The sequence below is a fragment of the Perissodus microlepis genome, chromosome 11 (assembly GCF_051167445.1).
Source record: "Perissodus microlepis isolate ML-2025 ecotype Zambia chromosome 11, ASM5116744v1, whole genome shotgun sequence".
NCBI classification, from domain to species: domain Eukaryota; kingdom Metazoa; phylum Chordata; class Actinopteri; order Cichliformes; family Cichlidae; genus Perissodus; species Perissodus microlepis.
In genome coordinates, this window is record NC_140471.1 from 22,204,435 (window position 1) to 22,232,064 (window position 27,630).

Here is a 27,630-nt window from a genome sequence, read left to right on the forward strand (position 1 = left end):
GTTATGCCCTCACTCCTCCCTCTCTGTCTGCGCCTCTCAGTCCGCTCTCCTGCCGGCCCGACCCCATCCTCTGTCCGGCCACAAAGACCCCCGTCGACTCCCGGGACACACGAGGGGGAATTAGCTGGGACACGACGAGGGAGGGGGGGAAACAAACTACCTGAACACTGCTGGGAGAAAAGCCGCCGATATCGCATTGCAGCATCTCACACATTCTCCCCCATCTGTAGCTCCCCTTTCCTTCCCCTTTTCGCACATTGTTCCCAATGGAAACATGTAAAAATCAGTAAGCTGCGCCCTTCTGAGCACAACCAGCGGGCTGGGCACACTCAACGGGACCGTTAGCTTTTTTTCCCAGCGAGCTACGCGGGACCAGGAGAAAAAGACAAAAAACAACTGACAATTTTTGGTGGAAAGAAGATTTTTTTCTTCTTCTTCACGGCGCGAGAAAGACACCAAAGTAAGTACCGTTTCACTTTCATGTCGGGTGGTAGACGTTGGTCGTTTCGTGCGCCTGAGTGTTTGCGGGAGACGCACGCTCCGCATCTTCGCTCACCTCAGACGTCATTACGCACTCATGCAGGAATCGGGCAATTAAAAATAACAGGCCGCTTTCGGTCTCTTAACGAAAGAAAGAGAACAAAAACGCGGCGTAAGCTGGGTTCATATGTGATGGTAGGTTAATTATTCCTGCCAGTGGCTGTGTAATATGATGACACGAGGGCAGTCTGGCGCTTGAACGGTGGATCGCTAAAGTTTGCTAACTAGCCACATTATCACTGTAACTAACACACACACACAAGTCACAGCCCCACTATACAAATATAGTTTTAAATAATATATATCGTTTTTTCTGTGTTTAATAATCTCCGTTTCACCCTCTCCTTCAGGCAGTCTTTAATGTGGTTCACTTTGCAGTAGCTACATCAAAGCAAATCTGCAGAATGCTAAGTAAACATAAATACTAAAGCTTTAAAATGAGAGGAGGCAGCTGTAGCTGCCGTACAGGAAATAATTGTTTGTTTTGATGTTACCACAATGACTCTTTCATACTCAGACGTGTAAATACGTGACATCATAGCAGGCAAGTATGTATAATATATTGTCACAGTTATAATATCCAAGAAGTAGGTTAATTACAGGAGTGCCATATGTGAGTCAGACCAATAAAACCAATTTGTACAACATTTTCCATTTAATGTAAATAAGTCCACTCTGGAGATGTTTTTAGCACTTAGCCAATATAGACCCACATTTAATAAGTTGAAAGATACTGTATAAACAGAAACCCCCACTTTACTATATGCTTTAATGGCCAGACAATATAATATTTTGTTTCTTGCTAAATTGTTTTTTACATTTAATTAGCATTTTATTAACAAAACAAACCGTTGATAGAATGAGATGTCCTTAAAGTCTTCTCATATTCAGTTCTTGTTTAGTTAACCACCATAGTGTATATATATGGCTTCACTGTAGGAGCCACTATTGTTTTATGTTTGCAGCTCCGGCTACCAGCTGGCACCTCTTGTGTTTACTGCTTATTTAGGTGTATGTATTTAAGGGACAGCAGCTACAGGTGCTGCCTGTTGCCAAGGCAAACAGCTTTTTGACTGTGCTATTGTGTAACTATAACGTGTTGAGGAGATGTGCACTCAGTGGTACTTTAAATAGACACTACATTTACAGTTCTGTCAACTTTAACTTTACAGACTTTTACTCCTGTGCAGTGAAAATAAAATGAATAGTGGTGCACTGCCATACATTGGCCCAAAAGGGACCATTAAGTGGGATTTGCACTTCTACGTTAAATCTACACCATAACCGATGCTATAACCTGACATTTAACTCCCTAAAACTGGAACTAGATGGTTTGGTATTGTTGTTTCTTCCTATGTATTTCTAACTACTTATTCTTTCACTGTCATTTCTTTTTGATGGTCTGAAAGATCAGTTTGAAGAGAGAAACCCTACTGCTAACTAGTGTTTTGGCTGGTGTGCACACCAGCACAATAGTGCATTTCAGAGCAGCTCCAACAACCCCGACTTAACAATCCAAGATCAGTGACTGTAAACAGTAATAAAACTGTAAAGCTTTAAAACAGTGTGGCAGCTGTTGTGTATTTGTGACTCGCTAAAAAAGCTGTATGCAGAACATTGAGAGGGCTCTGTGTCTGAACATGCTGCAGCAGTGTTTTTAGAGTTACAGTGTGTAAAATCTCACCACTAGATGTCAGTAGATTACAGATTGCGGTCAACTACGTTATTTTTTCTAACTACTTCCAATTCATGTTGATAAATCTTGGTAAGGTAGGACAAATATCCACTGACCATCTGTAGTTAGTGTAGGCTGTTAGTCTGCTGTTTACCTCAGCTTGTGTCCACTTGTGTCTCCTCTTGTGTTTACTCTGGAGGAGGCTGTAAAAAATTTGTGAAAGGAGTCCAATAGTCAACGAGTCAGTGAAGCTTACTTGTATCTAATGATAGCGATACTGAGATGAGCTGTTGCGTTATCCTGAACTTTTCTGAAGCCTCCGTGTCTGTTAGCTGCTGTTAGCCGGTGTTAGTGAAACTTTCTTCAAAGTAGCTCATTGTTGGACACTAAGTGACTAACTCTTATGATGTGAGAATGTAATCAAAGTGTTTATTAGAGAGAAAGTTTCATTTTTATGACATTTGAGCCTAACAGTAGCTGGCATAACATTAACTTATAACCAGCTGTTGTTGTTCTTGTTTAGCCGGCTCATTGTCAGTTGTCTTGAGATGGGAGGGTGGCCGTATGTCTAATCTATACATAAACTAACATAAACATATACATATATATATATTAGGGGTGCAACGATACACAAAATTCACGGTTCGGTTCGATACTTTGGTGTCACAGTATATTTTAACTCAAAAGTACAGTTTTTAAATTTAATGTTGCTGAAACAACAAAGTAATAAAAAAAATAAATCTATCTGATCGAGAAATCACTCATCTTTGGAAAAGAGAGTTTATTACAGAGAAATGGCTCTTTCCAAAATAAAAGCTATACTATACGCTTCTTCTGGGCTATATTCTCAGCAGCATATTAAACATATCAGGTCCCCATGAGGAGAATCATGTGCTAACGGCTGTCTAAATGACTCTGGTAAAGTTTGTAGCATGCGTGCTTGTTGTTTTTGTCTGCTTCCACTTGTCTTTGCACTAGGATGATGTCGGCGTAAATGTGCAGTCATATTCATTGTGTTCCCACTAGTGCTGTCAACGTTAATCTGAAATGACGTTAACGCCACAACACGGCAAATCTCCGTTAACGAGCTACCGCGGATTGCCCCGTGCGTGGGGCTGGACGGCGTCAACACGTTAACAAGCTAACTGCGCTAACGCAGTAGTTCCCACCCATGTAATTCAGCATTGCGTGGCACATCCGACATACTGTTTTACTTTTGTCCATGACGCGCTTACCTTCAGGGTCATACTTCACATGAAGACCAAAATAGTTCCAAAGGCCAGATCTGAATGAGGGTGGGGGAGGTTCAATTTGCCATGTTGCAACGAGCTTAGCTTCTGTCTTGCTAGCTTGCGCTGCGCTTGGTGGATCTGCGCTGGACAGTGCAGCCTAGGTGGAGTAGTCGAACGCAGATGCTGTCTGTGTCTCAACACAGACAGCATCGTCAGAAGAAAAGTTGATAAAATAAATTAAAAATTTTGTATTGTTCGATACATATGCGTACCGAACCGAAAGCACTGTATCGAACGGTTCAATATCGATACGAGTATCGTTGCACCCCTAATATATATATAACATACATTGTTCAAACTGCTGCCCTCACGCAGGTGCTACGGAGTGGTGTTTACTAAAACCAGCTGCCACAGACACAGTTTCTTGCCCCAGTTTGCCACTCTGATGAACACTGTGAAATCAGCCACTTTTATATCATTCTGGTCATATGCACGCTGTCTAGTTCTTTTCTCCGCTGTCTATGGTATACTATATATGGGGATGATCTCTAGCTATATGCATAAAATGTGATTGGGCGGAGCAGCGACGTCCATCACAGCCAATGTATTTGAGACAGAAGGGTAACATGGCCACTTCCACAAAACGGTATCTGCCTCTGTGTATTTTTAATGGATTAATTCTAAGTCCATGAGAATGATTCAATTTTTTTGGAAGATTTAATTACACACATTTAATTTCATTTAGGGTCATCTACTGATCGGAAGGTTCGTGGTTCGATCCCCGGCTCCCCCAATGTGCATGCCAAATATTCTTGGGCAAGATAGTAACCCACTAACCCCAAGTTGCTCTCCAGTGCATTCAATGGAGTATGAATGTGTGTGAATGTTAGGTAGAAAGCACTTACAAAGCATAGGAGGAAGTGCTTGTGTGAATTGGTGAATGTGGCATGTTATATAAAGCGCTTTGAGTGCTCTGGGAGAGTAGAAAAGTGCTATATAAGAATCAGTCCATTTACCATTTACACTTATCAGTGTTTACACTAATTTACACTAATAACCAATTTACTTTTCTGATTTTATTAGTTGGAAGGCACTCAACTTGGGAGTGACGTGACTCCCAGCTATTGCATTTGTGTCTATTTGCGCTGCCATTAGGATATGCTGAGTAAAGGATTGACTCTGATGATTTGCTTCCATGCAGTCCTCTAAAAAAAACTGTGCCTAGTCTTTCAGGATTGACATTGTGCATAGATGAAATGCTGATTGGTTGAAAAAGTTGGCTTGTAAAGGAAAAGGAGTGACAGTGGAGTTCACTAGGAAGAGGGAGAAATAGGGCTGCCACAAACGATTATTTTGATAGTCGACTAGTCACCGATTATTTTTGCGATTAGTCGACTAATCAGATCATGCATCCATTGGATGTAAAACCTACATCTTATTGCACCAGCATGCATCTGCTCTTATATAACTATCATTAGCTTACAGCTTTAAGTGTTTAAGGTATGTGCTAACTAAAAATAAAGACAAGGGGATAGTTTATTAAATTTTAATGACATTTGCAGATTGTTTCGGTGGAGTGTAATAAACTCAGCCGTCTGCTCCTTGCTATCTAAAATATAACAGGACACCGGAGTATATTCTCGCGCATCTCACACTTCTTTTTTTTTTTTTTGTGTGTGTCCCGTTTGGATCTTTAGCCATCAGAATTGTTGTCTTAAGGCCAAGAAAGATGCCAAGCGGATTTATTTTACCAAGTGGATCATCATGGCCTTGCCATATTGGTCCATTTGATTGACCTTTATTATAATTATGAATTTATTTTATTTTCGGTTGCTACAAACGGAACAGACATGACTGGGGGATAGGACAGGGAGAAAGAATGAAAGAAAGAGAGGGAGAGAAAGAAAACCAGAGGGGAGAAGAGACGGTGAGAAGGGGGGGAAGAAAGGAAAAAACAAACAAACAAACAAACAAACAAACAAAACACCTGGATCACCTGTATGGAGAAAAAAAACAGAAGAGAAAGCAAACAACAAAGAGCAACATAATAAAAAACAGCACCATCACAATAAACTAGCTAGCAGTAGATAACAGAAGATACTAAATAATAAACGATATTGTGCAGCACGCAAGATAGACAGCGCACAATGTGCTTTGAGGCAGCAGCCAAGAAAGGTGTAGTCCGTGTCTGTGAACACCCGTGTGTACACCTGTGTGCATACCTGTGTGGATCAGCATGCTTGTATTCCAAAGGTTTCTCCATGTAACGATCTGCTAGGGAGTGTGGGGAGCCATAGCCCCGTCCACCAGGGTATGAAGCAGGTATGGAGGAGATCCAGGCCCCAGATATCCAGAGGCCCCAGAGTACACTTCACGCATCTCACACTTCTGATAATCAGTTGTCTGCTTGACGTTTATTCAGCTGTGTAAAAACTATAACTTTAATCTCAGCCAAATCGATTTACTCAGGAATAAATAAAATACCAAAAAAAAGCCAAACAATAACATTTTTAAGTTATCTAAGTGACTTATATTACATGTTTAACCTGAGTAGCGAAAGACGGCGGTGGGTTTGAAAACGATTTGCCGGGAGTCCGGTGTTCTCACAGGCTCTAGTGAGCCTTGAACCCCGGCTAACTATCGAGTTGGTGAGACGTCTGTTACCCACGTCGGAGCACAAAACGTCGGAGCGCTTTTGAAAATATGTGGTGTCTTGATAAACTGAGCAGATATTTGAGGTTTACACAGCTACATTCTCGCCTGAAAATATGTTAAAAGTTTATTTTGTGACCCAGAAAGAATAATATGAGTAATATAAAAACTAACTAGCTGCCGCCATTGTTGACAACTGAGCTGGGCTGCGCTATGAATTCTGGGACACACCTTCTTCTTCTTCTTCGGGGTTTAACGGCTGCTGGCATCCTTGTACATGCAGTGCTGCCATCTTCTGTTTCAGTCCGTTATTACACTCTTAAATCCTACTACTTATTCCTGCGTCTTTTGGGATCTTACAAAGCTTCAAACGACGCGTCGACTATTAAATTGGTCGTCGACAATTTTAATAGTCGACGTAATCGTGACTAGTCGACTAATCATGGCAGCCCTAGGGAGAAACACCATCAAAGATCAAAAAAGCAGCATGAGAACCACAAACAGTGGCCACACTGGACAGTTTTCATTATTTTTAACGCCTGGTTTCGCTTCCCCATAAAGAAGATCTTTGTCTATTATCTCCTTAGTGGGAGGAGCTAAACTAAAGGAACAACAACACCACAAACATGACCAAGCAAGAGTAGCCCTCAGACTGGGTGCAAAGCATGTAGATAAGGGTCTGCAAATTTCTGTGTAGAACCAACATAGAGCTATGCCAGCTATGCCAGCCCCCCTTCGGGGTTATGATGATGTCACAATTACTGTGACCATAAACGCTGCTTTAGATAGGCTGCTTCTAGCCTGTGCCGGAACTGTGCCACACTGTTGGTTGATGACCATCTGTAACTTTTTTGAAGGATTTCACGCAGCAGTTAATTTAAATGATTAATCAGTCATCCAATTAATAACTGCTGTGCTGCTCTTACAGACTGAATCTTTGCATCCATCCAGGTTAAACATCACAGAAGTCCAACAGCAGAGAAAAGAAAAGACAATGCAGTTTTTCATTAACCTCAGCCTAACCTGGACAGATAACAGCTGTCAGCTGTCAATGATTACCTCTTCTTCTTCCAAACTGTTCAATGAGTAATCAGTAATTCTGTTGTCTGTTTTTGAGCGTCCTATATGTCCAGAGGGCAAACCGCTTGGCCTCAGCGAGAGCGCTGTGCTTGCTCAAAGGGGCCGAATTGAACTGTGAGGAGAAGAAAATCAGTATGACGATGTCCCCACACCACCTGAACAAGCCTGTTCAAATCAGTCTGCTGCCTGATTGAACGGTCTCATCAATAATTCATCAGTGTCACAGATCAGTGTCGGTGGTACTAAAACCGACTGACTTGTGATCTCTATCTAACACACGGACAGTGATGAAACGTTGAGCTGTCCGTCTGTTTTAGGATGATTTCGCATTTTCTTACACGTAAAAGATATAATTCACATTTATGCTTTTTTTGTGTTTCTTTATTTGCTACGTCTAATAAAAATATCTATTTAAAAAAGCTATTTTTTTATCCAGTGTAAGGATGTGTAAAATGTGAACAATGTGTATGACTCACCCTGAAAACTCTCTGGCCCAGAATATCCAAAGCATGACCTGAGTTACAGCTAATGAACCATGTGCAGAAAGCATGTCAGCCTCCTGAACTGCCACTTCATCCCACAATGTGTGCATTCAGGTTTTCATGGTTTGTGCTGTGATTCCTAATCCGTAGCTGTGACCTGGACCATAACACATAAACAGTGTATATAGGGAGGCTTGACATACTGTATTTAGTCCACGGCTGAGATGAAAGTATTTGAAAAGTTTGAGTTGCAAAAAAATTGTATGAATCCAACACTGCGCTACAATTAGGGGTTGATATTAAGGTTTGCCTGATTATCAGCCTGGCTGATTATGTGGCCTGATAATCCACTCTGGTCTCATAACAAAACACAAACTGTCTCGTGTTTATATGACAGTATGCCTTTGCAATTAATGTATTTTAATAGGAAGTATATTTTATGTCCGCAGCATCTATGCTGTCCACACTGTTCAGCAGGTTATGTGTCCCCTTGACAGCAAAGAAAACTGAGCTTTAAAAAAGGTGCCAGCCTTTGCATTTTATCCTGAACCACTATTTTTTTTCCTAAACCTAACCAAGTAGTTTTGCTGGTAGAACATAACCAAGTGGTTTTTAATTCCTTAACCTAGAAATCTGTCATGTGCAGGGCTCAAAATGTGGACTTTTCTGCCCTTTTAAGTCTTCTTGCCAAAGCTTTGTTTCCAAAGGTCAGAAAAGACGTCAGGTCCGATTATTTCTCCAGTACTTGTAAGTGACGAGGCTTCCCTGGTTCTGGTTATTTGTTCTTGGTGGCTTATAAACCTGTTGGGAATGGACAAATGTAAATTATGCATATCACAATAATAAAATCATCAATCAATTAAAAATTAAGAGTGGTAAGTATAAATTATGTGTGTATGAACACGAATCAGTACTTAAAACACCATATAGATGAAAAAACTTTGTGCCCAGAAATAGAAGATAATTAGATTAGATGTTGTGACTATGCCAAAGGGCAGGACAGAGGTGCAGTGGTGAGCAGTGTTTCTTCACAGCAAGAAGGTTCTGGGTTCAGACCTGCTGACCTTGCTGAGTTGAGTTTGCAGGATTTATTTGTGGCTGTGTGGTTTTCCTCCAAAAATCCAAACAAATCAATGTGAGCTTTGTTATTAGTTGACTGCATGCATGAACGTGATTAGGCTGACTGTGACAGACTCGGGACCTTTTGCCTATATCAGCGCGGAATAGGCTCCAACAACACCACGACCCTTAAAATTATAGATGATGTTTTCTTCAATATCTGTAGAGATAATTTTTTCAATATGGCTTAACACTGTCCCCACCAATGATGACGTATCATGCGATTATGATAAAAATGTAACTTCATCCATCTGTCCATCTACATATATACATGGATAGATCTTCAGTGTAAAATCAATATCAGATTTACAGCAGTCTAAATTTAGGAAATTCATTAAATAACTTAAACAGAGAATAAGCATTGAGCAAACACTTAGTGCCAAGTGACTGAGATGTAACTCAATATCCTTATCAAACCAGTTGTAATAAATCACCAGGCCCAGCAGTTTATGAGCCTTTAACTATGAAGTGACGAAGCTTTTTTTTTATCAACTAATGAGTGGGACAGTTTATGACTCTCGTTATATTTTATACGTTATTACTTTATCATACGTAAACTGTTTTCTTTATCAGTGACAGATATTGTATAGCCTGTTTATATTCTAATTACAAATTTCTAACATTTTTATGTTAAAAAAGTTTAAAACTAATCCTGCGAAAAAGATTTATTTAGTGAATCCTTGTGTGTTTCCTTTTACAAAAACACAGTATTTGTGTGAGTAATACCAGGAAAAAATACATGCTAAACTTTAAAGTATGTTGGAATGAATTGTGTACTGCAGTATGCTATATATAAATATAGATGAACTGGTGATACTTTGATCAGCAACGTATTATAGATAAGCTACTATTTCATCCTTTTTTTTTTACTTCCATATGGTTGTTTAAAATAAAAACAGCCACTTTTTTTTAAAGATATATAATATTTAAAATATACTATATGGGCAAAAGTACTGGGCCACCAACACATTACAGCGACAGGAGCTGCTTAGCCAGGGAAACCCATGTCTTGAAGCTCCTGGCGTTCAGTTTTTGTGCTGATGTTAATGTCAGTGGAGGTTTCAATTCCACAGTTATTGAGTCTGCAGTTTGTTAGTGATTTTTACTCACTTGGCGACCCCTCTCTGTAACTCTATGTGGTCTTCCACTTTGCGGTTGAATTCCTGTAGTTACTAAACACTTCCACTTTTCAATAAAACTATTTACAGCTACTGGTGGAAAATCTAGGAAGGAAGAAATTTCACAAACTGACTTTTTACAACAGTGACATCCTGTTAAGTACCACACTTGAATTTAGTTTAGCTTTTCAGAACAACCCATGTTTAAAAAAATGTCCAACAGCAGAACTCCAGTCTTTTCAATTTTGCTAAAATTACCTTCAGTGTACCATTTTTTCTGGTCTCCAATAGTAGTTTTTATAGCTTATCGTGTGAGTGATCCATTCATTTACTTCATAGTTAAAGGCTCAGTTTTATTTATATAGTGCCAAATCCCAACAACATTTGCCTCAATGTGCTTTATTTTGTTAAATCCCCCCAAGAGCAGTGGGGGAAGGAAACAGTGGGAAGGAAAACCCCCCTTTTAACAGGAAGAAACCTCCGGTAAAACCGGGCTCAGGGAGGGGCGGCCATCTGCCACGACAGGTGTGGGGTGAGGGGAGGAAGACCTGAAAGCTGAAGGCTCTGCCTCCCATTCTACTTTTAAATACTCCAAGAACTGTCTGAGACTGAAGTGCTTTAATGGGTTGATACGATACTATGAGGTCTTTCAGATAAGAGGAGGCCTGATTATTCAAGACTTTTAAATTTGATTTTGGATTTTCATTTGCTGTTGAATGTGTCAAGTGTGGATGGATATGAGTAAATGGATGGTTGTACAATCATAGGTGGCTTGGTACAAGTGACTCACAGTCAGAGCACATCACTACTGTCTTGTGACTTATGTTCCTCTGGCTGACTCAGCCCTCCACCATCCAGAAAAAGGCTGACTGTAAATCTCCATGAGATGTTCTTAATCTGTGGAGATGAATGGGAAATCTGGAGTGCTTCCTTTGTGTGGTGGCAGCATGTTTACATTCCCCAAACTTTCCTGGACTCTGTACCAGGAACCAGTGAGTGTCTGTGTAGGTTTTTGCTAAAATTTCTGAGAAACTACATCACTTGTTTGAAAACCCAGGATCCAGGAAAATATAAAAAGAAACAGCCGTGACAGCTGGTGAACTGAGAGAGCTGTTGATAATCACCAAACATGCTTGTACTGTACATTCATTGTCAGGAAAAACAGAAGGAAAAGGACATACACAGACAACTTCCTTTTCCCTCCCCTGCCAGAGGCTTCCTTTATTTTTATTGGACCATTAAAATGGTCAGAGTCTGATCATGTGACCTAGTGAGCCAATAGCATGAAGGGTTAGGAAAGCTGTGGGGGGGAAAGTGCTTTAACATGCTGAATTCACTGCATGAACTCAACAAGTCACCCTAAAAATACCCTCTGGGATCCTAAGCTGCACTCACCACATACTGCTACAATAATGAGAAATTAAAAGAACTTTGTTCCCCCCTTTGTTTGCTTTTGTGTGTATGTGTTTGGTGAACTAATCACAGCGTCATTTTTAATTATAGGAAATCACATATTTATACAGGGGAATAAGTGCCATTTGCTCTTTTGGCCATCCATAGTGATGCTCAGAAGCTCATTTAGTTATCGGATTTCAATGAGATTACACTGTTGTTGTTGTTGTTGTTGTTTTTATATAATGGAGCCGGACATGCATGCAAAAACCCTGCTCAGCGAAGCTCTTAAGATCTGGCAGCGCACTCTGGGAGAAGTGAGATGTAGGGCTACCGAAGTGGAAGAGCTGGCAAAGTGACCAGGAAAAATATGTCACCCTTCCCATCCACCACTACCTGTGTTAAAAGAAGGGGGGTGGTGGGGTGCGAGAAGGGGCAGCCCAATGCTCAGTCAGCCGTGCTCCTGCAACAGGAAACTGGGGCCATGACTAACATGACATGATGAGGAAAATAACTGAAGCACTCAACCATGAGACGTAGCCAACAGTGTCAGTGAGCTGCAGTTTACATGAAGTGAAGCAGAATTTCTTGAACTAGTTATGAAGTTAAACATAAAAGATCATTTATGGCTTTTCTGTTACAGATGAAAAAATCTAAATAATCAGGAAAATTGTGGAATCATGAAACTAAAGAAACTTGTCTTTATTTAAGAGAAGACTTGAACTTAATTATAATCCAAATGGAAAAACTGAATAAATTAATAATTAACTGAGCTAAAACTCCCGCGGTCTGTCTGGGAGTGAATCTGGAGTTTTATTGAGGGGCAACAGGAAACGGAAAGGATGTGCTGAATAGCAAAAAAAAAAGGAGAAGGAGTCTTGCAACACAGAAAGTGGCACAATGTTTGTTTTAGTAATTGATAATAGCTGAAATTATAACTGTAGTGGTGTTTTCATTTTCCCAAAGTCTGTGTGATTAAGTGGAATAATCATGAGCTTATCAGCTGCTACTTTTGGCTGCTCCTAAAGCCTGTGACTATGGGAGAAATACCTGCAGGTGAGCAACAGAGGTAACTACCAATGAAAGTGAAGAATACTGTTGATTGGCATATGATCTGCTCGTTAAATACGTGAAAGTCATTCTACATCAAGGGCCACATACTGCCCACTTTCTTAAGTGGGTCAGATCAGTGAAAGTGGAAAATATGTGCCCACATTTTCCAAACCTGTCAAGTGGGCGGATTTGGAGTCTTTGCCGACTCAATTCTGGGCTTTACGTTTGACACCCCTATATTAGAGTGTTACCTGGGCAACCAGAGGTTTGGCTGTCCGTTGACGACAAGCTAGCAGCTTCGAGCAAATCGCTTCCAGTGTGTTTATTTCGATCCCAATTACAAATCGATTTGTGTCTCCTCCTGGGGTCAAACTAGGAATCTTTCACATGTTTAAATATGTAAACAACTACTAATCAGTCTGATGAGTTCAGTACACCAATAAAAGGCCAGTAGAGGAAGGAGGTCAGTCAAACAGTACACTTCTTCTTTATATGACAAATGCTGGATTAATAATAGATAATCAGTAATAGAAAAACTGCATACTTTCCAGTTTCCATCTGTTGGTCAGGAGAAACAAGTAATGTTTAGATGTCCCCTTTGTATCCATTTAATGGGTGTTTTCCACATTATAAGGGTCTAATTTAAAGAAAAGGCGCTTATTTATTTCTCAGAGAAACTCTTTTTCTGCTCTGATATTAAAGTATTTCATGTGAGCTCTTATCAGAAACGTTAAAACCAAACACAGCTCCAAACACAGATAAGGACATGCTAAAAAATTTATGAACCGCACAGTTGTTTTACTGCTTCTGCTTCTCTTTCTGTAAAACTCTATCAACATTAATGGCTAAGTAGGGTTTAGGCTGTAAATTTTAAAGATAGTCATGACAAGGAGGCATTACACATGGTTTTGGCTCTCTAAGCTAAGGAGGGAATCCTTTTCAAATAACTGGCAGGGAGCAGCAGGGTGGGGATGGGAGTGGGGATGAAGCGGTTACGAGGTTTTGGCATTCGCAGCTGCAGTTGTTGGGAGGGGAGTTACTGTAGATCTGCAGGGGGACACCGGAGATAGAGTGCTTTGGGGCGCCCCCGCTGCTCAGCACTTACGACTGACTCATGACTCACGTCCCACAGATATTCATTCAAACCTCTTTACACTCTCTCTTTCTGCCACTCCCTGAACTTTGCATCAGAAATATTCAGCTATGTACTGTCTGAGGAGAAAGTGCTGCCCTCGACTAAGCACATGTGGAGGGAAAGATTTGCTTAGTTGTTGGTCTGCCTTTTCCTCTCCTGTGAGGGCCTCTTGACTTCTATGCATGTTGTATTTGCTCTGTTATATGCATGGTAAGAAACACACAGGAAGGCTTCCACTTAGGGGGAAATCATCCAATTCTCCAAATTATGTATCCGATTACAGTTGTCCTCCTATATACATAGCCAGGGATGTATAGTGGGTGCGTGTATAGCCAGTCTATAGACCACATATGGGCAAAATATGGCCTGAGGGCTGGGACAGGCTCACAAACCATCTCAGTCCAGCCCATGACATCCTCAAGGGAAAACAAGAAAAAAGACCCCCAAATCATTAAGAGGCAGCATTATACTAAGAAATGAGAGTCCTGCAACTCAGACATGTTTTCACTGACGTAAGATAATGTAAGTGTTCTAATAGCACTTTAATTTTATGTTAGTTACGAGTGAGGTGCTTGGCCATTGAGGATGGGCTTGGAGTAGAGGTGTTGCTCCTTCACACTGAAAGGAGCAAGTTGAGGTGATATTCACAATCTCTAACTAGAATGCCTTGTTGATGACATGATTCAGACATGTCCAGCTGGGAGGAGACCCCAACAAGAGCTCAAAATGCCGCTGACATCCTGAAATATGTACAAAAGCAGCCACACCACCAGCTCATCATCGCTTGATGTCAACATTTTCCACAAAAACACAGCATGTTCAGTTTGTAAATTTGTTACACGACAAGTTCAAACCTGGGAAATTCTGATTTTCATGTCGCTCTTTTACAACACACTCGGTGTGTAATGCCCTTAAAATTCCCACTCAAACTCTGATAGGTGCATCAGGGGTTAAGCATCTACCTGAGGATACTTCACCGTGCAGATTGGAGGGATCAAGCCACCTAACTTCTGATTGGCAGGCCCCTGATAATTGCCACCCATATAACAATAATTAAAAAAGACTAGAACTAACAGTGGAACTAATAAAAACTAAACTTTTTGAAACAGTAAAAACTGAACTGAGACAAATAAACCCACTCTCGAAACTAACTCAAACTAAACTGGAAGAAACAAAGAAAGATTCAAAATGAAATAAAAATTAAAAATGATGAAGAATTACAAAACTTTTTAGCTCAGTTATTTAGAGTTTACCTCTTTGCTTGCTCATCCCTGCTTATGGATACAGATTTTAGGAAGAACAATATCACTGTACTTGAAAGAGATGCTCATTTATGAAAGATCAACATTCCTACTCTCACTAGTAGTGAGATATAGGAGAAATGCTCTATTATTAAAGCTCTTGGAACTTTAATAATAGAGAAGTGATCATACTTTTAACGTAACAAATTTATTAGTAAAATGTGCAGAAATGACTCTACTACAGCTGTTCATGAGGGAATCTCCCACATCAGCAGATATTTCCTTCAAAGGCATATTTTTAGAAAACGTATTTACTTTTAAAAGCGCAACAGAAGTAGCAGCATGCGCCTTTAGTCTCTGTTGGGTCCGTTTGGGTTGTTATTTTTTTACATCTTAAACCAAATGACTTTTAAAGGGATTTTAGTTTAAAAGATAATTAATAAAAATAAAATCATGAAAGTTCAGCTGAAGCTGCATCTTGCTCCTAACATGTTAAATATTTTTTGTAAGGTGGTCATATCCTCAGTCAGAACATCTTTAAGTGGTAACATTCTGATAAAGACAACCTCCTAAAAGTTTTTCTGTTCGGCTCATGGAAACAAATACGCACAAACACTGTAAACAACCTGTTGTTTTCTCAGCCAGCGTCATGTCTACATTCTGTTGTATTCTCTTTTTTCACTGGGCTGTTTTCTTTAGAGTAATGCATTGAACTAGAGCAGGGCGACATGACCAAAAATATTTATCACGATATACATTTGAAAATTTACAATAACGATATAACTGACGATATAATTGACACTAGACAAAATACTTTACAACTTCACAACTTTATTAGTGCAAGAAACCCCATCAATGTATTTTCACTTAAACAAGCAGCTGTTTTTTATGTGCATTACAGTTATATAAAAATTTAACAGTGCAAATGCAAATTCCTTGCTGTCAGTTTAACCATTTCCAGTGGAAATTGGCCGACATATCCTCAGCATAACCATGTATAATATCCACAAAACTTAAAAAGAGGTTATACACACACAATACCGTAATACTATGTTGAAGCACAGTACGTATCACTCCGCGAGGCTCCTGCCTACGATAGCCGTAATGCTCCGACAACCCATCAAGCGGTGCGGCTTCGTAGCTTAACAAAGTCGTACTGAAACATTTGACAGATTTTCGAGCGCCGTGTACCACATAAAATCATTTCGAGGTCAGTAAACACAACCAGAATTCATACATAAGGCACACGGGATTATAAGGGGCACTGTCGATTTTCAGATAAATCAAAGGATTGATTTTAAGTGTGCCGTATTTTCCAAAAAACACGGTAATAACGACGGCCCGCTAGCATGCTCTACCAAAAATTGTGCTTTGTTGTGTATCTGACGGACGAAAGCTAAACCAGTTCCACACCAATGAAGTTGCAGCATTTTCACAAACCAATTCTGATTCATCCATTTCATTCAACGATCCACTTTCGCTCTTCTCATTCTCTGTCGCCGCCATGCTTTTTCCGCCATGTGCATATGAAAACAAAGGCACTGCGCATGCACGTTTTACCCATATTCTATCGCGATATTTCATTTTCTTATCGTTGCCCAACATTATACCGGTATTACCGTGAACGGTATGATATGGCCCAGCTCTACATTGAACACACTGTAGGAACCGTGGTTAAAACCGGCTCCACTGCCCAGCAGCTTTTCTTCAAATAGATTTCCACCAGGATTGTGATGGGACATTATTTCAAAAATATAGGTGTGACCTGCGAGTTCTAGCAACCATCCAGCTGTCTTTTCTTCAACTATTTTGACACCAACAAACTTTAGGGTTTGCAGGTCTAAATGATAGCTATTGTATTGTAGCTTGGGTTACACGCTGTCTGAAAGTGTTGACTCCGTTTGTGTCCGTGTGCTTCAGGATGTTGTCGGAGCTCAGTGAGTGGTTCTGGCAGGAGCGGCGGTGGTTTCCGGAGGGCCTGGGCTGGGCTGACCTGGAGGATCGGGATGGACGAGTGTACGCCAAGGCCCGCGACTTGTGGGTGGCGCTGCCCATTGCCCTCATATTCCTCATTATCCGTCAGATCTTTGAAAGGTCGGTCCATTTTTCACTCTGTCTTATTCTATCTCAGACATTTACCTTTAATGCGTTTATGCATTTCTTTATGTCTTTAATATCTCCTGACTTTGTATTCAGTTAGTTTATGTTTTTTTCCCCTGAGTAGTTACTTAATCCTTCTTTTGTTGTGCCCAGATCTATGATGAATAAATTCCCATTGTTTCTTCAGCTGTTGTTGTTTTCCACATAAGTGTGCAAACAGCGTTCCTGTTTCCAGGAGCTAATCAGCGTTCATCTGTGTTTCCCTGCTAATGCCAGGAGACTCTGTTCCTCATTGTTTTTCATGTCTACCTCCTATTCAGCCACAGAATTGTTAGAATATACAATAAAAGAAACAGTGTAATCAAGACAACACATTTACAAAAAAGATTTATATATAATAGCTTGAATATCGGATTATATAATATTTAATGATCACATCTATGCTTCCTTTTTTTGTCACTGTTTTTTAATCCCAACATGTCACAATTGCAGGATGGTGGCCACGCCTCTGGCCTCGCTGCTCGGGGTTGAAGACACGGTGCGGCTCAAGGTCCCACACAACCCCACACTGGAGTCCTACTACTGTAACATTACCAAAAACCCCACACAGGTAGATACCTCTGGCCTTCTATTGCAACATCACAAAGGCTCTAATGCAGCTCTCGACTGAGTCACTGGAAAATAATCAAATCTGACCTCTTTGTGCTGTTCTCAGTCTTCAGTAGCAGGTCTTTGCAAGAAGACTGGCTACTCAGAAAGACAAGTGCAGCGATGGTTCAGGAGACGAAGGAACCAGGACAGACCGAGTCTGCTCAAAAAGTTTCGCGAGGCCAGGTATGCATCTGTGCTCTTCTAAACATATATGACTGCTGTAGAGTCCAGAGAGTGTTCCTCTGGCAATATGAGCACATTTCTGAGGGCAAAAGTAGCCCTCTATTTCTGCACTCACTGCAATGTTGCCCCTGCTCTCCACACACACACACACTCACACATCCAACCATGCTTATTAGCACAGGGCCTTTGCAGCTGGGGCTCTGTCACCACTGTTGGTTATTTTTATTTGTAAGCCAACATTTACTGTAACAGAAGCCGAGTTAAACCAACAGCCTGATCACAAGGCTATTGAGGCCAGCTACTACCAGCTGACAGGATTCACAGATACGTACAGTACAATAGACAGCAGATAACATGATACCGATACTAGTACTGATAGCATGCAGATATACTGTCCACTGATATGGATGCAGAGAAATCCTATGATTATATTATCCCATGTGTCCTGTTTGTAAGTCTTTCATGATCTGTTGGCTTGGGTGTTGTTTATGTTTGATGCAGATCTGTGAAAGCTTTTAACTCAAAAGATCAGTTTACCATATTTACCCAGAAAACGGTGGACACGCTGTGTACAGTGGATGAAAAAGTCACTGTAATAAAGAGTGAGATAGAAATACAGTTTGTACCCACCACAGGGTCTCTGGAGCTTCTCTGGAGCCTCTGATTGCATCACTCATGAGATGGAGTTGTAGGGGAAGTATTACAGCTTTGTTTTTTCCTACAAGGCTCAAAAGACATGACATTTTTCAGTGCACGCTCACCCTGGAAACCCCTTTTCAAACCCCGTTCTCTCACACCCTTTATTTCCTGCGTGTCCGTTCTTGGTAAAGACATAAATGACATTAATGATGGCACTTCCTGCGGAGAGATGTTGCTGATAAATATGACAATTACAAAACTGTAAGTGTAAAATCAGGAGGCACCGATATGTTTGCCAAGTATTCGGATGGGTTGAAGTTGAACCTGTTTGTTCCCTGAAGAAACTCATTTGTTTCATTACATTTGCATTACTTAGCCGTACGTCATAAGTTAGCAACATAAAGCTTAAGCTGTAGTCAAAGTCTCTTCCACTCAAATCTTTAATGAAGTCACACGCATGATCTGTATTTTACTGTTTAAGTATTAGCTCAAAGAAACAATAGAACACCTGCCTGAAGCCACTGGAAATGGAGTCTGCAGTGCTTTAAGCCTGACTGCTTATCAGCATTTTTGTTACTTGTTCAAAATCAGGCTTTGGCTGCTTGGCTGGAGTCACCATACACTCAGCTTTAACCTCACTCTTTCCTTTCCGCTTTAGCTTTGGTTTAGCTTATTGCACATGTTTGCAGGAGTTGATGTCACGTTAAGAGCAGTTGTTTCTGGGCTGTGCTTTACACTTTAGCGGCACATTTTTGTCCTTTGGTGCCAGAAAAATGAAAATAATAGTTTTCTGTATCCCACCTCCCTTCACATGAACGGAAGTGACCTGATTTAAGTGGAAGTGCAGAAAACAGCATGTTTTATGATTATTTTTCTTTCTGTCTGCCTATCACACACATCATTAAAGAGCTTTTGTAACACAAGTTCGATTAGTAACTGTGATGTGATGCTGAATTTGTGTGTGTCACAACAGCTTTAAGTGGGCTAAATGCTAAAAAATAGCTTAAGATAGCTTTTGAAGTGATTTTGTTTTCCTGGTACACATGATGGGAAAAATAACTACAAAAACCAAACAAATAAAGCAAATAATATTATAGATGTCAGGTATGGGCCAAGCATTTACATTATTTCAGCCAATTTACAGTGATGTGTGTGCATATGTGACGTGTGGGTGTGTATGTGTGGGTGTGTGCAGGCGTGCATGTGACTGCATGCTTGTCGCTCTCTGGTCATGGTGTGTCTTTCACTATGCGGGCTACAGCGTAAAGGCATTTTTCTTGTGAATCGATGTATTGTGGATGTGCACACAACAGGCTTTCTGTATCTCTCCCTTATTTCCCCCACTGGGGTATCTCCCACACTCCCACTCCTTCTCTGTATCCGTGTCTCTGCTGCAGCGTTTTCTGTAGCGTCTTCTCATTACACCTGTATGAGCAGTGACAATGACTTATCACTGTCTCCAGTACAGGGTGTTGTCTAGTGGCTCTCATTGTCTGTTAGCACATATTTGACTGTGTCTGTGTCTCTGTGTGTGCATTTGTGTGTTCCCGCGTGTGTGTGTTGTGTTTGACATTATCAGCAGATTTTCCAGGCAGTTCACGCAGCCTGGCATCTCTCTTTAACTTTTGTGTTTGTGACTGTAAGCGAGAATTTGTGTGTGTGTATGAGTGAGATGCATTTATGTGTCTGCTGGTAGAAAATGTGCCTACTGTCTTTCCTCATTGACTGAGTAGAAAGTGTGTTTGTATGTGTGTGTGTTCTCTTGCAGTTGGAGATTTACCTTTTACCTTCTTGCTTTCATTGCTGGCCTGGCCGCCCTCATCGATGTGAGTACTGCCATGTTAACCTCGACCACTCCTCTTCCTCCTCTCATGCTTTTATGTATATTCATGACCTGTCCAGCCTTTTCCTTTGCCGTGATAACCTCACCTCTCGCGCTGTCAGAGGGGGAAGCATTGACTCATCCTTGTGCTGAGTCAGTTGTTATAAATACACCTGTTGTGTTTTGCTGTCTCATTCCCATCCTGCATGTCCTTCCAGAAACCTTGGCTGTATGACCTGAAGGAGATGTGGCAAGGCTTTCCTGTGCTGGTACGTCTCTAGAATCACTAAGTACAATAAATGCACTGCATATCTGTTCATTAAATTAAGCTCCAGAACAAAAAGGTCCTGGAAGGTAATAAAGTTTCTCCCTGCCTGTCCTGAAATGATGGAAGCAACATGTCTAGAGTGGATTTCTTCGTTTCGGTTTCACTTTAGATTTGATTAGTTATAGTGTTAGTTTTAGTGTCTTTAATGGGTGACATTTGTCAAGGTCAGATTTAAGGACTTTAAAGCAGGTGTTTTAACATAAACACTTCTCTCACAGTCTCACTGACGATCCCAGACTCTGTGAATATCTGTGCCAAAACATCCTCAGGCTTTTTATTTTGGTTTAGTAAACTATACTCCCTCGGTTGGGATGCATGACACATATAGATTCAGCTGATGCTGGATTGGAGCCTCTTTTGTCTTTAGAATTGCCTTAATTTTTCTTAGCATTAATTCACCAAGATGCTGGAGGCATTCCTCAGAGATTTTGGTCTATATTGACATAATATCTTCACACAGTTGCTGTGACAATCATGCAGCTTGGATGTGTTTTAAAATTACACCAAAATCAATTTCATCAGAGAACATTTAGAAGGTTAATCTGTAATATAGGAAAAAGTACAGCCCCACTTCCCAGTAGTGATTTGCACAAACTGTTATATTGACTTTAAAATTAACGATCTGTATCCTCCCCTTCAGACTCTCTTGCCGTCCCAATATTGGTACTATATGATTGAACTGGGTTTCTATGGATCTCTACTCTTCAGCGTTGCCTCTGATGTCAAACGCAAAGTAAGTGAATTTATCTCAAGAACACAAAGATTTTCTTTATTTAGGAGTACAAAGGATTTGAACAGGAAAAGGAGGAAAAGACATTTGTCTTTCCTCCCAACCATCCATCCATCAATTTTTTGCTGCTTGTCCAGTCTGGATGACAGAGTCAGCAGCCTAAGCAGAGATATCCAGACCGTTTGCCCCCCCAGCCACCTCCTCCAGTTCTTCCAGTGGAGCACAAAGACATTGCTAAGCGAGCCAAGGTTTGCCCTGGAGCCCCCTCCAGGTGGGACATGACCAGAATACCTCACATAGATGGTGCCCAGGAGGTATCCTATTCAGATGGGACCACCTCAACTGGCGCTTTTCAGTATGGGGGAGTAGCGGCTGTTCTTTGAGCTCCTTACCCTACCTTTAAGGGAGAGCCCAGCCACCCTTCGGAGTGAGCTCATTCTCATTATTTTGGTCACTACCCAGAGGTCGTGACCATTGGTGACTGACTAGTAAATACACAGCTTCATGTTCATGTTCAGCTCCTTCTGCTGTGTACAGCATTCGCACATCACTGCAGTCTCCTGCACCACTCTTCCCTCACTTGTGAACAAGACCCTGATACACTTAAACTCCTCTATCTGAGGCAGTAACTCAGTCCTGTCCTGGAGTGGGTGCTCCACGCTTTTCCAATTGAGAACTTTGGGAACACATCAGACTTTGAAGTGCTAATTCTCATCCCATATGCTTCACACTCACGCTCAAACATTCCTCCAGAATCCTAAGGTTGACTGACAGACAGACTCTCCTCTGTCAGTTAGTCTGTTAGTTTAGTGGAGTGTGACTTCCCTGAAGTTGGAACACTCTCCAGTCCCCCTTCTTAAAGAGGGGATCCACCAAGACAGTCCCAAATCAATGTCCCCAACTTCCATACAGTGCAGAGACGTATCAGCGACAACATTTCCACAACAGTTAGAACCTTGAGAAACTCAGAGAGAATCTCATCCCGTGGTCCATGAGACTAAGTCATACTGAACCCAGCTAAGCCCTGTGATCTAAGGGCTAAGGGTGAGCCCATCGACCAGTCCTGCCTCCAGGGCTCCAGTAACCCCAATGCAGGTGAGGTAATGTGGCTCCATAAGCGTCTTGTGAATCACACTTGGCCTGACCTTTCACCTAGAACCAATTTGCCTTGGCAGACCCTACTGGGGACTAATTTTGACAACGTGGCATTTAGGATCATTAGGGCAGACAAACCCCTTTACCATGATAAGGTGGTGGTTCATGGAGAGGTGGCATGCAAAATGAGTATGTCATTTGTGCAGACACAGCCACTATTGAATCTCTGTGTGGATATAGCATCATAATTCTGCACACAAGGCTGACAAAGAGTCTTTCGTCACTCTTCTCTGATCAGTTTCACATCTGGCATGGACTGTGAGTGGACATTAGGCTGCTGTGACACGTGTGTGTGTGTTTCAGTGTGCCTTTGTGTGACATGTGTGCGTGTGTATTGTGCGCCTTTGAGTGTGTTTGGCTTGGACTTTGCTCAGCCTGGTCAGCTGAGCACAGTGGGGTAAAAACTCTTGCCAAACTCTTTCACAGTGTGTTTCAGCAGCACAAAGTCTAACCCAGATAATGTTAAGCTGGATTTACTTGCATTCTCATGTACCTGGTTAAAAAATAGTGCACAGTTATATATATATGTGTTCTGTTTCATGTACACGGCATTAATTCAAAAACATCTTTACCCCACCACCACCACCACCACCACCATCTATCTCCCCCTCTCCAGGACTTCAAGGAGCAGATAGTTCACCATGTAGCAACAATCCTCCTCATCAGCTTCTCCTGGTGTGTTAACTACATCCGTTGTGGAACTCTCATCATGCTGGTGCACGACTCCTCCGATTACCTCCTCGAGGTAAAGCCTCACCTCATTTTATACACTGATGGAAAGCACGTGCCCAAAATCAACTAACCTGTAGCTCGACATATATTTACATCCTGTCATCCTGGAGATATTTTACTTCGTGAGGTGTGAGAACTGTGTTTGAATGTTGCACAGTTTGCACTGATGTCATTTATCCCTATCACCACTAAGCAGGATGTTTTGGCCTTTGAGTATTCTGATGTCTTTACACTGATCACATACTGCCCCCTTGTGGAAGAAAGTGCAATTTAAGTATTATTTGTGGGATATAAACACTTTAGACTTTCATTAATTAGCATGGTTTTTAATCAGGTAATAGAAATATTTGTAACCTGTTGCTTTTTTTTCTTTTTCTTTTTTTTATTCGGGTCATTCCCTTAAGCATTAAATGTATTTTAGTTTGTCAAAGGGCCATAAATAGCAGGAATGTGATACTGACTCTTTGCCAAAGACTGTATGAGTGGTGAACATAGATGCCATGAAGTCACCCACTGTTAGCAAAGTCCAGTTAAAAGTTAAGAAGATTTTATCTGAGTGTTTGCCAGACGCAACGAACGAGGGGTGGAGCTTACTGTGAAAATGGGGGACAGAGCACACAAATCATTAGCCAATAATCTGACACATAATTTATAAAATGAACTTCATGCTTTATTCAGCATGGTTTGAAGTTACTGGCTGAGACCATAAAACCACCAGAAAAGTGTCACTGAGGTCACAGAGGAAGAAATCTGAAGACCAGATGTCTTTTTGTAATCACAGGATCGCCCCCTGCTGGCTTTTAAAGAGAATACGTGTTTAAAGCACTTTCACTTTAGCCTCTGAATCTTTTACAGATCCATTGGCTAAGTTCCTCCTTTATACCACGAATACTCTTTGGTTTTATTACATGCGGGTCATTCATGCAGTCAAGCCCAAGAGGACCCATTTTCAAACAGAAAAAGCTATGAATGAAGCTTAAATGCTTTTTTTCCCCAGAAACTTTCCCCTTTTGATTATTTTTTTTATCTTTTCCACTAACAGTCTGCAAAGATGTTCAACTATGCTGGGTGGAGAAATGCCTGTAACTACATTTTCATTGTATTTGCTGCAGTCTTCATTGTCACCCGCCTTGTTATCTTCCCCTTCTGGTAAGCACACACACATACACAGATTTGAGACAGTCATTTTGACTGCTGCAGTATACCACTGTTTGTCGTGCTTCACTCTCCTTAATCCTCGCCGTCTCTCTTGCAGGATTATTTACTGCACGTGGGTGTATCCAGTCACCATCTATAAGCCATTCTTCGGCTACTACTTTTTCAACGGACTGCTGATGACTCTGCAGTGTCTACATATCTTCTGGGCCATTCTCATTATACGCATAGCAATCCGATTCCTCACCAACAATGTAAGCAAACCAAAAGAGATCAATTAGGTCAAACAGAAAAAACTAAATAATGCTGCAAAACATTTATTTCTGTGAGTCAAATTTGCACATACTCTCTTCTGAAAAGCTGCAGATCAAAAATGAATAAGGCGTTTGAAAGTCTGAGTTTGTTCTGACACCCTGCAGAGCTCCAGGAGAGCATGAGCAGGAGGTCTCCCTGATTAATGATGATGTTTACATATTTTCATGAGCTTTTCCTCGTGTTCTTCAGGAAAAAGTGGATGATGAAAGAAGCGACAAAGATGAAACGGACGAATCAGAAGAGGAGGACGAGGAGGCAGGAGAGAAAAAGCATATGAAGAAAAATGGCCCGGTGCAGAATGGTCACACAGTCCACAACAACAACCACCGCAAGAGGCAGTGAAATTAAAGTCACGGGATGGAGAAACATGAGAAGGACTTATATCCCTCAGTAGAGGAGCAGGAGGGAGGGACCAGTGATCCCCTAAAACCCAGAACAGCGGGTATCTGAGGAAATTTGGCACTGTTACTTTTACACAACACACATTCATGTTTTTTTAGAGGGCACAGAGATCCAGCAGATGACATACACTACATTAAGTGGCACGGCTCTTCGCTTTGTCATCAGAGGAAAAAAAAAATGTATCACTGCCTTTTGTTTGATGTTAGTCCCAAATGTTTTCAATGAGACGGGGAAGAAAAAATGGAGAAGAGCAAAGTTTGGAGAAGACAGATGAGGGGGCGGAGGAGGTGATGCTGCTTCTACTTTAGCTTTCATGTTCTGACTGTGTGCCTTAGAGCCAGCTGACGGCTACGAAAAAGCCATTTTAAAGCCTTCTGCTTTGAAATTGAGTTGCTTTATTCTTTGTTTGCTTTTTACTAACAGAACAAAACAACTGAAAGTGGGTTATGTGAAGGTGACACAATAGGGCATTTATTTCCCTAGGTTTCTGTCTATGCAACTATCCGTTCAGCTATTGCAGTGTCTTTGCACAAAAGTACAGAGTCTCTCATATAAAGTAATAACCTGCAGTAGGACTGTGCTCCTCTGCTCTCCGGTGTGGTTTGTGCCATTTGTGAAGTGTTCTGGTTTGAGTTTAGTAATCAGCAAGATTTTTTTTTAAAGGGGGACCTATCGTGCTGGTCCATATTTTTTGTCATAAACTTTTAATAATGGATGTTCACATTAAACATGGCCAAAGTTTCAGATAATGAGGTCTGTGCATGTGCAGGCATTCCCTGTGAGCCAAAAGCTCAGACTTTACGTTACTCTAAATGCTCTATTTCAGGTAGTTTTTTCTACCCCTGCATCTGTGTGATGTCACAAAGAGAGGCTATCCCTAATATGGTAATCTTGGGCACACAGCTCTACCCACTTAGTGTTAAAATCTTTTGTTTACAAGAGGCAGCCAATCAGAAGAAAGCTGGCTCATACATGATTTATGGCACTGTGTTAAAAGTGTGACGTAGCCAAAAACCTCAGAAACTGCAACACATCTGTTTGGCAGTGATACGCAGTGTAAACTCAGTATGCTGTTAGCACAAGGATAAAGCATTAGTTGAACAGCATCTAATAGGCCTTAATTGTATCTAGCTTGCCCCTTATACTATTACAAATATCTAGTATTGTGCCAGATTTATTAGCTCAGTTTTACTCATGTTGACAGTGACAGTGCCCGAGTATGAACGCGAGCATCACCCGCTGCAGTGGAGATTCAGCGCAGTACTATAAACCATGCTTCAAAGGGACCTGGCAGGGAGCTAAAACCGCTTCTTTCAAGATAACCCATGATTATTCTGAACTGTGAATCATGCAAAGCTCCTCTAGCAGAGTCCCAAGAATAAAAATATGGTGCTGGAAAAGAGCATAATATGTCCCCTTTTAACTTCTGTTCATTCCTAATCCACCAAGGCTCACTTTGTACAATTCCTGCTTCCAGTAGAGTCATCTCCAGAGTTCAACAGTTCTTTGGTGTTTAGGCTATAAAAGAGCCAGAAATTAATATAAACTCCGATAGAAAACTTGAACTAACTGCTAAATAACTTTTTCCTCTCTTCTTCAGCTCAAGCAGTTTTGCATTGACGATGCCACCCACTGAAGAGCGATGACTCAATGCGAATGGGCGTTGCTCTGTTGAAATGCTGGAGTTTCATTAAGTACAGTGGAGCAGGACGGTTTCGCAATTTCAGATTTCCCGAGGTCACTGCCCAATAGTCTGGGTTCTGATTGTTAACCCGGCTGCAAATTTAAAGTGTTGATCTGAGTAAATTTTTTAAGTATCATTCTGGGTATTAAATGTGTTTACAGGTATGTTCTTTGAAGCTTTTATTTTGTTTTAGTTTTTAGATGAAATCATGAAATGAGTGTTACAGAGTTTTGTTGCTCTAAAGCTTTGTATGTCAAGTGCCTTATCTGTAATGTATGGGAAGCTCTCCTTGTCTTCATGCCCTCTCCTTTTCTTTCCTGTTTCCACCTCACATCATAGATCCAACCTGCTACATGCTCTCACGTCTTCTCTTCTTTATAAAATGCCTTCCTTTCAAACTCACCCTCATTCCACTACCACGTTCTTTTTAACTAACCCCCAACCAACCAGCAGCCTCTCTTCCCCAGCGATACAGAAGAAACAGCTGTGTCCTAATTACAGTGTTATTATTATTTTTTGTCTGTTTTTTTGTTTAATGATGCCTAAGTATTGTTATTAATGATAAAAGCAAAGATCATGAATCACAATGAAACCAAGTTGAATTTGTGGTTATTTTCGCATTCATCACGGCTAATCCTAAGTAAATCAGTCCTTTTATAATAAGAGTATATTATTCAATTCAATTCAATTCAATTTTATTTATATAGCGCCAAATCACAACAAAAGTCTTCATAGATACAGAGAAAAACCCAACAATCATATGACCCCCTATGAGCAAGCACTTTGGCGACAGTGGGAAGGAAAAACTCCCTTTTAACAGGAAGAAACCTCCAGCAGAACCAGGCTCAGGGAGGGGCGGCCATCTGCTGCGACCGGTTGGGGTGAGAGAAGGAAGACAGGATAAAAGACATGCTGTGGAAGAGAGACAGAGGTTAATAACAGATATGATTCAATGCAGAGACGTCTATTAATACATAGTGAGTGAGAAAGGTGACTGGAAAGGAAAAACTCAATG

The 27,630-nt window shown here is 41.0% G+C and overlaps 1 protein-coding gene across 1 annotated transcript; it reads left to right on the forward strand.

The window, feature by feature from the left end:
• Window positions 1-27,207, forward strand: cers2b (ceramide synthase 2b). The gene is made up of 11 exons (XM_084943441.1): window positions 1-460; window positions 16,640-16,813; window positions 17,312-17,429; window positions 17,535-17,653; window positions 20,061-20,118; window positions 20,333-20,383; window positions 21,083-21,175; window positions 22,944-23,072; window positions 24,102-24,208; window positions 24,315-24,468; window positions 24,719-27,207. Exons 2-11 carry the CDS (start codon window positions 16,641-16,643, stop codon window positions 24,869-24,871), a joined length of 1,155 nt encoding a protein of 384 aa, XP_084799567.1. The 5' UTR covers window positions 1-460; window position 16,640; the 3' UTR covers window positions 24,872-27,207.
• The last annotated feature ends 423 nt before the right edge of the window (window positions 27,208-27,630 follow it).